Source organism: Alosa alosa, chromosome 7, assembly GCF_017589495.1.
Source record: "Alosa alosa isolate M-15738 ecotype Scorff River chromosome 7, AALO_Geno_1.1, whole genome shotgun sequence".
NCBI classification, from domain to species: Eukaryota; Metazoa; Chordata; class Actinopteri; order Clupeiformes; family Clupeidae; genus Alosa; species Alosa alosa.
The window spans coordinates 12,741,653-12,755,194 of record NC_063195.1 but is presented as its reverse complement, the minus strand read 5'-3'; the positions used below and the strand labels follow the sequence as shown (position 1 = coordinate 12,755,194).

General features: G+C 39.6%; 1 protein-coding gene across 1 annotated transcript in view; it reads left to right on the top strand.

Moving 5' to 3' along the window:
• The first annotated feature begins 496 nt into the window (after positions 1-496).
• Positions 497-13,542, top strand: part of LOC125298465 — a 29,215-nt gene continuing 16,169 nt past the window's right edge. Inside the window, exons 1-2 of the mRNA XM_048249216.1 lie at positions 497-566; positions 973-1,042. Of these exons, the coding sequence (XP_048105173.1) occupies positions 564-566; positions 973-1,042 (73 nt within the window). The 5' untranslated portion in view covers positions 497-563. The remainder of the gene's footprint in view (positions 567-972; positions 1,043-13,542) is intronic.

Genomic DNA, 13,542 nt, shown 5'->3' with positions numbered 1-13,542 from the left:
TGTGTGTGTGGAGGGTCAATCAAATTCTATGATTGCCACTGATGTGAATGATCTCACAAATCACACAAACCAAATCAAGTTTTAAAAAATCGCAAAAGTATCGAAATTGAGATTCTTCACTTAGTATTGGTATTGAAACACTAATGTTGGTATTGTGACAACAGGAGTTGGGGATGTGTCCCCACCAAAGCTGAGACCAAACCTACGCCCTTGTCTTAACCACACAGGAAGCTGGGGCACGTACTGTAGCTGCCTTGTATAGGCACTTGTATGGGGGTGGAGGAGGGGTATCTAAAGTGAAAAAAAGATTTAATAAAAAATAATTTATAAAATGTAAACTGCAGAATTATGAAAAGAAAATAAATATGTGACTATCTCTTTCTCATATAAGAGCCCAAGAATGATGCACAGAAGTGTGAGTCATCATCAAAGAGGAACTTGTTCCTCAGTTCAGTCAGTAATTTATGCAGAGTTGACCACACTCTCAACAAGAGCCCTGGCTGGCTCTTCTGGTCCGTATTTGTGATCTGGACTGAGTGACTGACCGGTAGCAGAGGCGAGTCATGGTAAGAGACAGCTTAAATATGTTATGGCTACTGAGGACATATGAATCATATGGATATGTTTGTGTTATTTGGAAGGTTAAGTTTCCTAAAGTCTACTTGTGGTTTTTACATTTGTACCTGGTGACACTCAACAGTGTTTACGAGTGAAGTTGAAAATATCACCATCTCAGCTTGTAGTCTTTTCAACAACAATAATAAAAGTAAAGAGTAGTGTTACCTTATAATTGCTGATAACACAAATTAGATGAAGTTAATGTTTAAGGTTGTACAATCAAATGAATTCAGTTGAAATAACATGCTAAGAAACATGCTAACAGTTGGCTCTGCACCACACTGAGGTTCTGTGCTGTTTTATTGTCAGTTTCTACAAAGCTTGTAGTTATAATGTTGCAACTGAAACCTTCAGGGTTTGCTGTTGATGGTAATGAGCTGTGTGACCTCTCTGTCTGCGATGGTCCTGATCATCACAACTCAAGGTATGTTAAACACTTAATAATTTTCTTCCGTGTCTTTGTCACTGTTGGCTTATGTGAAAGCTAGCTAGCATGCTAGCTGGTGTCTTTTGATTATATAGTTGGCAGTGTTGTGGTGTGAAATGTTGCTTTTACATTTCCATGGGGTTGTCTACATACTACCCACTCAGACTGACTATTTAATTGACATACATGTTGCATATCAGCGGCGGCTCGCCCATAGAGGGCGCTGGGGCGCCGACCTCCCGCCAACCTGCCTATTTTTATTTTTTTATAATTTTTTTTCTTTTTTTAAATCTCTCATTTTGAAAAATATAATCTGTATTACTTAAATGCTAAAAAGGATTTTACTTTATAATGTGTTTAGAACTTTCCAGAATGATATTTTCATTCACTTTCACGTTCAACTTTCACATTCAACGTGGTGTAGGCTAGTAGCCAATAGGCTGTCTTCCCTGGGCTCCAGTTCGCTCAGCACTACTAGCGCTGGAATTTAAGCCAATGGCTCCCCGGTTGCTACGCAAAAAAGTATATATTTCGCCAATCATCATCTCGAATTTTATGGTTTGGGGGCGCTGAAAATATCACCCATAGTATCAAGTGCACCACTGAACGTTAAGACATTTACCTCAGAGGGGAGTGTGAGGGCAGCATGGCGATGTCAAGTGGCACTAATGTAGTCGTGGGAGTTCAGCTATCCCCAAATTCAGTTAAATCTCTACACCTGTATCCATTCGAAAGAAGAACATTAGCGGAAAAACTAATTGTAAAAGAACTCGGACCAGACAAGCCAGAAGTGAATATAACACAACAGGTGCGAGAAAAGGAGAAGACCTACAAGAGAACATTTTCCAGAGGTTGGTTTGATCGAAAGGCTTTGCTAACTAGCTGTGGATATGCCAATGCAATCTTTTGCTTCCCTTGTTTATTGTTTAAAAAAGTGCGTGTGATAGTTCGTGGACACAGACAGGGGTGACAGACCTGAAACATATGTCAGAGCGCATTAAGAAACATGAGCTGGCAAGAGTGCATATGGACAACTCTGTGAAGTTAGCCATGCTAGGCCGAATTAGCATAGCCACACAGCTAAATGAGGGACACCGCATTGCCATAAGAAAACACAACGAGGAGGTGGACAGGAATCGGCATATTTTGTCAAAGATCGTTGATGCTGTGAAATTTTGTGGGGCCTTTGAACTTGCTATGCGTGGTCATGATGAGAGTGACACATCAGAAAACCCTGGCATTTTCCTGGGTCTCATTGACCTAATGACCTCAATCGACCGTGATTTGGAGGAGCACCTGGAGAACGCAACTGTTTTTAAAGGAACTTCCAAGACCGTGCAAAATGAACTGTTAGACTGCATGTTGTCAGTTCTCAGAGACCACATTCTGGAAGAGGTAAAACAGTCGGACTATATTGCCATTCAGGCAGATGAGACAACCGACATCTGCACTCATTGTCAGCTCGTGCTTGTGTGCTATGGTACATAGATGGCCACAACAACATTCAAGAACGCTTTTTTGAGTTTATCGCACTTCCAAATGTGACCGCTGCTACGATTGCCACTGAATTATTGGAAAGGCTGAGGACCATTCTTCCTGCGGGACAAGAGCGAAAATTAATTGCCCAGGCCTATGATGGTGCCGCAGTGATGCGGGTGCTACAGGTGGAGTGCAGCGTAAAGTACAAGATGTCTACGGGAGTGCCTCCGACGTTCACTGTTATGCGCATCAATTGAACCTCATCATGCAGCAGGCAACATCCCACATCCCGAAGATCGGCCAGTTTTTTTCAGACATTGGGGGTTTTTCTACATTTTTTTCTAAGTCATTCAAACGAACGGCAGTGCTAGATGAGGTGGTGGCACACCGACACACACACACACACGCACCTGCTATCTCAATTCAATAAGCTTTATTGGTTGTCTGTCACTCTCAGTCATTCACTGACACACTCACTAATATACATACTTTTTCACACACATTTGCCATTAGTGAAAAAATAGTGACAAAATAGTGATCTCAATAGGAACACAATTGTATGTAACTGTATGTTTACTTTGATTTTTTTTGTTGTTGTTTCTAAGTTCAGAGCTGGATTACTGTGTTTCATACTAGCTAAAATGTTAAAATCATATTTCTTCTTATACTTTGTGTTCACTACAAGAATGTTGTCCCACTCTCTCTGTGAGAGCCTTCTCTCTCTCTTTCTGTAGTATCAACACAGACTGTTATCCATTATCCAATTGTCAATTTGTCTACAGTGAACTTTAATCAATTCCCAGCTATAGACTACATATATTTAGAACTAGATTGTTGTATTACCTATTATAATTTATCTTTATGTCTTTGAACTTTCTATCTGGACACAGAGCATAATAAACATGCAACTTGTTCATTATCATTACCTGTGAAATTGTTGATTTATACATGGCAGTTCAATTAATATTGTCTTTTTAGACCATTGGTATTTAGACACAATAATTGACCAAATAGCGAACAACAAATATATATATATGTGTGAAATACTAACAATTACCCACACACAAATGTATCATTGTGAATGATTTGTGAGCTCCAGCTGGTCACCCTAAAATTCACCAGAATGCAGGAAATCACATCTACAAAATTCACATTTTTCATTCAGACATTATATGTAGTTCCTGGCTCACTGTACACATTAAAGGTCCCATGGCACTTATTGCTAGAGTAGGGTTCCCTTGTATACAGAGGTGTCAAAAGTATTCACATTCATTACTCAAGTAGAAGTATAGATACTAGGGTTTAAAAAGACTTCTGTAGAAGTTGAAGTATCAACCCAAGCTTTTTACTTAAGTAAAAGTGTGAAAGTACTGGTTTTAAAACTACTTAAAGTATAAAAGTAAAAGTAATGTAAGGGGAAAAATGCCATTAAGGACAAAAGCTTAAGGCCGCGCCACAGGGGCCTATAGTGCACTACCCCACCTCCCACAAAAAACATTTTCCTAAAGGCCATACTGTAATTAATCGGACCTCTTCCATTGAGAGTGATTTCTGCAACCGACTTTATGGTACAGCCAATCAGGACGCAGGGCGGGAGTTTCATAGATGTGACATAGCGTAGAAGTGACTGTGAGACTGTTATCAGCGTCACGGGTTGGCTTCGATGTGAGTGGTTGAAGTAGCACATCAATAGATGACGGACAAGTGGTTTATTCAATCATATGCAAGCATTTTTTGATTAGGCCCAGCCTTCTGAAACACCATTCCAATGGATCGGTTCCAGATGGATGAGTGGAGCTAGGCGGAGCGAAATTCATATGGCGAGAGTCAGGTTATACTGTAATGACTATAATGTTAAAATTTGGGATGCACTAGCTACTTGTTTTAGCCACATATATGCCCATTGAAAATTAGTAAATTTTAGTACAATGCAAATACATTACAGAACCATATACAGTATGTGTAGTATTGAGGATTAACATGCGTTTCATGGAGCTGGAGATATGATGACTAGTTGTCGATAAGTATTAACGGTGCAAAAAGTCAAACTTCAGAGGCATGTTATCAATAACCTTTATTGGAATGTAATGGACATCCAAGCTTAGCTGCAGGAATCTGTGAGGGCAACGGATGTAAGATAACCAAATTGGACAAGACAATTGGTGTACCCAGGGCAGGCTTAGTGACAATAACCCTTGTATGGTTGTCTATATACAGTATACATTAGTGCTGTCAAAATGAATGATTAATCCAGGTGATTAAAAAATGCTTGAGATTCATATTATTTTTCTCAAACTACAAGCTCAGGCTATCTAGGACTACCGCTGTATTAATAGCATTCTTGAAGTTAATGAATGAAGGTAAAACTACAAGTTAGGGAGCTTCACTGGTCTATGCAGTTATGTTGAGCAGACCAGAATATTGCCACTTAAAGCTGTTTCAGGACCACAAGCAGCTGCTGTCATGACTGAAAAGTAGCATTATTGATGAGATAGTCCAACTAAATTCATTTTAAACAGCATTTGGCTGATAGTTGGTAGTTGGGCCTACCCCACTCAGGCGAGCCGCGCACACACTCTCATACACAGACAGGATCATGCCTGCCCTTAGCACATGCTTTATCAACTAGCTGTAGAATATAGCTTTGCACAATTAACTTACAAATATTGCATATAGCAATAATATAAGCTCAGATAACTAGCAAGCAACCATGGCATGTCTTGGCATGCACCTAGCCATAGCATTCATTGCAAATTTACCGTTAGTACGTTACTAGGTTACTACAATATTTTGTCAGTAATCGACTGATAATAACAAACTCTCAGCTTACCTCAATATGTTTTTTTCACAGCGAGTTTTTGAAAGCCATTAGCTTGTGGTACTTGGGTGCACAGAGCTTGCAGCAGTGCATCCGAAAGGAGTTGTTTTTGCATCCAACCATTTTGAACCAGTTCTTCCAGGGATGTACAAGGATTGGCTGGTCTTCCTGGCTACCAACCTCTTCGCTAGTGCTTGGTTGGGACATTTCGCGCAAGTTATCTTCTCTGCCATGGGCATCTTTGTAGGCTACTTCGCTACACATGTTTGCTACATGTATGTCCTTGTTGGAATGTGATGTGATTTGTGTCATGTGCAGGTGGTGTGATGGATCGCGTACAAACCAATAGGGTGTCAGAATGGTATATGTTTATACTTCTTGATGGGGTGATTTATCTGGATAGGTTTTCTTTTTTTTGTGATGACAAGCCGGAATGAAAACAAGCCGAAATTAATTATGAGTAATGAGGCTATTTTTAAATTGTAAGGAGTAGAACGTATATAATGTGCATGAAAATGTAAGGAGTAGAAGTAAAAATAAAATACTCCAGTAAAGTATAGATACCCCAAATTCCTACTCAAGTAATGTAACGAAGTATTTACAGTGCATGCAAATGCACTGTACTGTTCTTCCTAGGCTTCTTCTTATTAGAGTGCATGAAAATGCACTGTACTGTTCTTCCTAGGCTTATTCTTATTCTTCCTTCTAACGCATTAAATGCAGCTTCAACCGTTTAACGTAGAAACTTCATTCAAACTATGTTGCGTAGGTCTTACTTAGGAGTTGTGGACTTTGTATTTTTCAACTTTGTAACTTTTATACTTTTTAAACTATTAATTAAAAACTACTCAAAATTTCCCCATTGACTTAACATTGGGCCTTTATGACATCACAATAGAGCCGTTAAGCAATTAGAATCCTATGGCAGGTGTTCAGGCCACCTGGATCAACTGCCAGTCTCAGGCTTTAAGCAAACTGGCCCTATTAAGACTACACATCCTGTTCAACTGCTTCCTCTGCCAAAAACTGTTTCAAAATAAAAGTCCTCACTACAATATTTCACTGTTAAACAATTTAACCCTTTAAACCAGTGTTTCTCAAATTGTGGTCCGGGGACCACTGGTGGTCCGCAAGCTATCCCAAGTGGTCCGCGAGCAGATGTGGTAAAATATAATATAGATGAGTTGTTTGCAATATTGAACCAACTTGTATGTAAATCCAAACAGTTCTGCAACACTGCCTATGTAAGGTATGCCATCAGTTTAAATCATAAATTAAGGTGGTTCAGTGAGTAGGCCTATTGTGTAGGCTAATATACTGTTGAAGTAGGTCTAATCTTTTTTTTTTAGCTAGGTGGTCCGTGCGTTTCTTTTTTATTGGTTAAGTGGTCCTTCGTCTGAAAAAGTTTGAGAAACACTGCTTTAAACTACTGAACTGTTTAACTGTTCAGCCATTGTAACTGTTACTTGTCATACACTATGACTCTTACCCACAGTAGCTAGTTAGCATGGTTAGCATGATAGCATTGCTAACATTGTTAGCATTGTTAACAAAACGGCTAAAAATGATTAGCTAAGTAACATGGTTAGCATAGTTAGCATGCTAGCTAGCATTTTTAGCAAAACTGCTAAAAATGATTAGCTAAGTAACATGGTTAACATAGTTACCATGCTAGTTAGCATTTTTAACAAAACTGCTAAAAATGATTAGCTAAGTTAGCCAAGTAACATGGTTAGCATAGTTAACATGGTAGCATGTTAGCATGCTAGTTAACATAGTTAGCATAACTACTAAAATGATTAGCTAGGTTAGCTAAGTAACATGGTTTACACAGTTAGCATTTTAACATTGTTAGCATGCTAGTTAGCATAGTAACTTGGTTAGCATTATTATCTTTGTTAACATAGTTAGCATAACTGCTAGCAAAAATTAGAGCCATTCCAAGTGTCAGTTATCGTCAACTATCTACCTAAATAATTTAAACATTTAAACTATCCACCTATTTAACTGTCATTCCAACTATATTAAACCTCATCTACCTAGCAACCAATATAGTTTGTTTTTACTGTGTATGATATTTTACATCATATTTTTGGATTTACATGCACTATATTTCCTTAAGGAAATGCTTTTCTAGTTCTTCTTCTTCTTCTAACGCACTTAATGCAGCTTCAACCGTTTAACATAGAAACTTCATTCAAACTTTGTCACGTAGATCTTACTTAGGACACCTGGGCAATGTATTTTTCAACTTTGTAACTTTTATACTTTTTAAACTATTAATTAAAAACTATCAAAATGTCCCCATTGACTTCACATTGCCCTTTATGACATCACAGCAATTAGAATCTTCTGCCAGGTGGCCAGGCCTCACTGTAGCTAGTTATCATGGTTAGCATAGTTAGCATGTTAGCATTGCTAGCATCATTAGCATTTTTAGTAAAACTGCTAAAAATGATTAGCTAAGTTAGCTAAGTCACATGGTTAGCATAGATAGCATGTTAGCATTGTTAGCATGCTAGTTAGCATAACTACTAAAATGATTAGCTAAGTTAGCTAAGTCACATGGTTAGCATAGTTAGCATATTAGCATGCTAGTTAGCATAGCTACTAAAAATGATTAGCTAGGTTAACTAAGTCACATGGTCACATAGTTAGCATAACTAATAAAAATGATAACATTTGCTAAGTTAACTAAGTTAAGTAACTTGGTTAACATTATTGTCTTTGTTAACATAGTTAGCATAACTGCTAGCAAACATTGGGGCCATTCCAACTGTAAGTTATCATCAACTATCTACCTAAATAATTTAACCATTTAAATGATCAACCTATTTAACTGTTCAGTCATTCCAACTATATTAAACCTTATCTACCAAGCAAATATTTTAACCATATAAACTCATCATATTTTTGCATTTTCATGCACTGTATTTCCTTCAGGAATTGCTTTTCTAGTTGTACTTTGTTACTTGACACCTCTGCTTGTATATAATGGCTGTCACATATCACCCAATTGGTCCACATTGGTGGTGGTTAGTGAGGTTCTCCCTTTAATCTGGAGCACTTTGGGTGCCATGGAAACACTATAAGAATACAATGTGCTGTTGTTGTGCATTTGTTTGTGTGTGTGTGTGTTGTGTTTGCCTGTGGGTGTATCAGTGTCTGCAGTCATCATATGCTTGGTTTCCATTTTGTGTAAGAAAGGTTCAGACAGAGGGCAAGCCAACATTGTTAGAAACACACAACCTTCTATACACACACATTAATTCATCCAGAAGTAACATTGTATTAGTGTATTGTGCCCATGATTCCACATTAGTTCTGCTCTTTAGAAATACTTACACTTCTGTCCTCTTGGGTCCTGTAGTAGTATGAACCATGTGTGTGTTCTCTGTTGTAGTGTGTGTGTGTGTGTGTGTGTGTGTGTCTGTTATGACCCAGGGGTAAGTCCACAGTTGAGAAGTTGGATCTTTAACTAAAATATGGATTTATTAACCAAATTAATCAAATAACAAACAAACAAACAGTGTGAGGTGGGTCAAAGTCAGTCATCTGAGGGGTATTTCACAAAACATAGATACGGGATTAAGCTGGGATTTTTAGGTTATCCTGGATGAATTCAGCCTTGACTTGGTTTCACAAAAGAGATGGCACATAAATTACCATGGGGATTTATTCTCTGCACCTAGTCTGGTCCCGACCAGGCTAACAGCCAAGCTAAGTTAATTCTAATGGTAATTATGTTGTTTTATTGGTTCAGCTAGCTGTCATTCACATTAGACCTCTGTGCTAATTTTTGAGGAGCTTTATTCCATTTATAAACTATTTGATAAATGTATTTGTTCGCAAAACAAAACAGATTGTCCGTCTACTACCATATGGTTATTATTTTAATTGTGATAGCCTTATAATTATTAACATAGGCCTAGGTAGCCTACTCATTGTTTGCTTATTTTATTGATAGACGTTTGATGAATAGCCTACTGTAGTTGATTGGAAGTGGAGGGGCAAGTTTTTGAAGGTATTTTCAACTATAATATTAAGGTAAATCATACTATGTGCATTCTTTGCAGTGGCGAGCGCTTTCTTAATGATGTTGGGTGCCGAGACAAGGGAGCATTCACACGTGGGTGCATACGTAAATTTGCATTCAGTTGGTCTACCACGCCTACTTCTGCTGTTTTACAGAAATAGCCATGATTCCCCATTCCAAAAAGGATAACTTTACTTCATTGTTAGTCTATATCAAAAGCGGTTGTTCACTTTGTGTGAATGACGCTATTTTCCGCGTCTTTTTTTATTCTAACCGTGGGCACTTTGGAGCAGAAACGAGAACGTGCACACATCCTGAATTACATACACCTGGTTTGACATAGTCGCTCCTACTCATCCTGGATTGGCATTAGTGAAACGAGTTGAGCTAGGATGACCAGACAACGCTATGTCAAACCTCGCTTTACCACTTATCTTGGATGTCTTAATTCTGCCTTTGTGAAATACCCCTCAGTAATGCTTGGATGTTGTGTGTTTGTAAGGGCTTTCAGACATAACCTCCTGAGTATATGCAGAGGTTTGTCAAACAACCCTTCGGATCTGTCGTGGTGACTGATTCAGTGACGCAGAGCTTTATTCCACGTTGTATTTTGTTACAGCTGAACCGGGTGTTGTCGCAACAAGTGACTACGTGCAGTTGTGCCGGTAGCGCACCTCATTTCTGTAGCCTACGGCCTGGCTGTCTTACTGTGGTGATTCTAAGTTCCCGAACCCAGGCCCGGAGTGGGTAATCGGGAGAATCGGGAGAATTCCCGGTGGGCCGCTTCACTTTTGGGCCGGTCGAGGGAAAAATATTGGCATTTGTCACTTTAATCTATCTTCTCTTAAAGTTGGCTACACACGTTCGCATTCTATGCCTAACACCGCAGCCTCTGCATGGGTTGTTCTCCCCTCCCAAGAAGAGTTCATTGGTCGGGTCCATATAGCCCGTCTTTCCTAAAAAGTTTTCTCAGATACCAGCCGGGCCGGCCCTACCGTAGTGATAAGCGTCAGGGAGGATGGATGGTAGAAAGATGCCATGAGGGACTGAAAAGGCCAGGTAAAAAAAACGAAAAGTATGGGAGGGAAATGCTGCCAAATGTGCCATGCTTCCATTTTTTTTTTTAAGAGGACAGACATAAGTGGCAACTGGTAAAGAGAGATAGCCATGATTATAACGGCGTAATTGGGCTAATAACCTACTGGACGTTGTAGCGTTGTCAACCTATTCGCAAGTAACATATTAAATGAATTAAAATATTAGCATTTTGGTATCATCCAATATGGCTATTCATAGACTTATGAATTATGCAAATAATTGATAACAAAACTCAAGCCAGTCCCCCGCTGAAAAGGATGAGCCCGAAATTAACTATGACTATAGGGACAAGTAGAAAGGATAATAGAGTTAACCATATGAATTGAAGTTATTTTATGGAAGAAAGAACAGTAGGCTATGACAGCAGTAGGCTACATGATCAACCTACAGTATATGGCTTGTTTGCTCAGAAGTGGATGTAGTAAAGGAGCAAATCACCAAACAACAACATGATAGCTGACCCATGCAGAAAAAAACATGTAAACAATACAGTAGTTCAATATGCCTCTTAGTGGAATTGTGGGATACATTTCAAATGCTTTATTTCTTCCTTCCTGTTTTTGTTAACTTATCAACCTATCCTTGTGGAATAGTGGAATATTAGCCTATAATAAAAACTACAGGATAGTAAGAGCTGAAATGTTGCCTTATTTATCCAATTTCCACTACCACTAAAAAAGTGGGCCGGTCTTGGGCCTGAAACTCCCGGGCTGAAAAGTGGCCCCACTCCGGCCCTGCCCGAACCTGGTAGGCATTCGTTTAGAATGTATTGTTGGTTGCCTACCCTTTGCCAAGTCACCCCAGATGCTCACTACAGGGGGCGTTGCTTTCAAATGGCCACTTCAGTCGCGCATTACGCGGCGTGAAGCTGCGTGAAACTTTAGTACCACTTTCAGCCACTGATGTAACAGGAAGGCATTTGGCTGAGCAACGGAGGTTAATATGCTCTATAATTTGTCCAAATGATGTCTGTCTATCATCGTTGCACTTTCGAAAAAACCGAATGTTTCATTTGTCCTCATGTTTCTTCACGGCTGCAAACGGGATTCACTCGCAGTTAACCAAATATTTCTTTATTAGGGCAGGGCAGGCATATTTCTGGCTATTAAATTATTTCTAAACCAGTCTGCTAAAGTTTGTAGTGAAGTCTGTGTAGGGTTTTCCAGGCTCCATTTCTTTTTACGAGACACCCTGCTCACAAGAGACATATGCCGGTTGTTTGGGTTGTTGCAGCGTCGTTGCAGCGTCACTGGAAAAATACAAATTAAAGTCGCGTGATACCGCGCGTGGACCGCGAGGGATGCTGCCCAAATCGAAGCAATGCCCACTGTATGCTCATTGAATGGTTTTACTGCCTGTATGATTATGTTAAACAACAACACATTACATTTATATAGCACTTTTCTCGATACTCAAAGTGCATCACATGGATGGGGGGACCTCACTAGTAACCACCACCAATGTGTAGCACCCACCTGGGTGATGCACGGCAGCCATTATGCACCAGAACGCTCACCACACACTAGTGTTGTCACAATACCAAAATTATGACTTCGATACGATACTACGCCGAAATCCTAAGATATCTGGAAAAGAAAGGACTAATACCTCCTCCAAGTGTATTGAGTCATTTGTGTTGAATTCGGTGCACTTTTGTAGTGTGTAGGTCAATTCTGGGTTCTAAACTTCTAAAATTCCTACATAATTATTATTTTTTATAGTCAGTAAAATAGTAGGCCTACTTTGTGTGATTAAGTCCTTTATTGTTTGTTATAGTTCATTTACATTGTGTTGTGTTTTAGCAATAAAGTAGCTTTAAATAGCCAAACTAGGCTAGATCAAGGTCAGTGTTGAAATTACTGCATGCAAATCACTAAATGCTATGCAGAGGGGCCTCTTCTTTGCGCGTGTACAAGTACGACGTTCCAACCACTCAGGTCTTCGTCAGATAGGCCTACACCATTACCTGTTGCAATATATCTGTGTGCATTCCTACATTACGTCTATTTCTTTGATAACATGATTTGCTACCACGTAACAATAAGCCGCTATTATTATTATGGGCCTCTGTGTACCTGATGGCTTGCCTTCACTATTCGCGATGTATCCGAAATAGTTCCAGATTTCACATCACCTTTTGTTTTATCCACCAGGCCGAGGACTGTCGGCAAAGAACTATGTTTACGTTGCTGCACGCGCACTCACTCAGAGCTGCCAGCTTGACACGCCCACTTGCCTAGATGCGTGCAAGGAGCAGTGAGAGCAGCAGTTCACACAGACACAGAACGTTATTATTTTAATAAAGTATCGATTCTAAAAAAGTCAGAAATTGTATGGTTTTTTGCATGAAGGCATCGTGATACCTTTTTAGTATCGATACCGGTGCTACCACACACCAGCTTGAAGTGGAGAGTGAGGGAGTCAATTACAGTGGAGGATGATTAGGGGGCCAGATTGAATGAGCCAGGTTGGGAATTTAGCCAGGACACCAGGGAACCCCCTACTCTTTGAGATAAGTGCCATGGGATCTTTAAACACAGTGAGTCAGGACCTCGGTTTAACGTCTCATCCGAAGGACGGCATCTCCTACAGTGCAGTGTCCCCATCACGGCACTGGGATTGATCCTTTTTTTTTTCTTTCTTTTTTGGCCAGAGGGAAGAGTGCCACCTACTGGCCACCCACCAACACCACTTCCAGCAGCAACCTAGTTTTCCAAGGAGGTCTCCCATCCAAGTACTAACCAGGCCCACACCTGCTTAGCTTCAGTAATTCATCTAAGACAAGGTATCCATTGGTCTGGCTGCTGGCTATCCATTGGTCTGGCTGCTGGCTTAAGTCGCTCTTTTGAATGTTGTATGTCAATTGTGATTGATTTAAGTAGCTCTTTTGAATGTTGTATGTCAATTGTGATTGATTATGTATCCAATTATTCCTTTTTTGTATTGAACGCATATCTTAGTGGCACGTTGGTTTTTAGAAATGCTTCCTGTGTATAGGTTTTGAGTTTAACTATATTGGACTTCTTACATATTTATTGATGTAATCCTGTGCTGGTCTATTGCAGG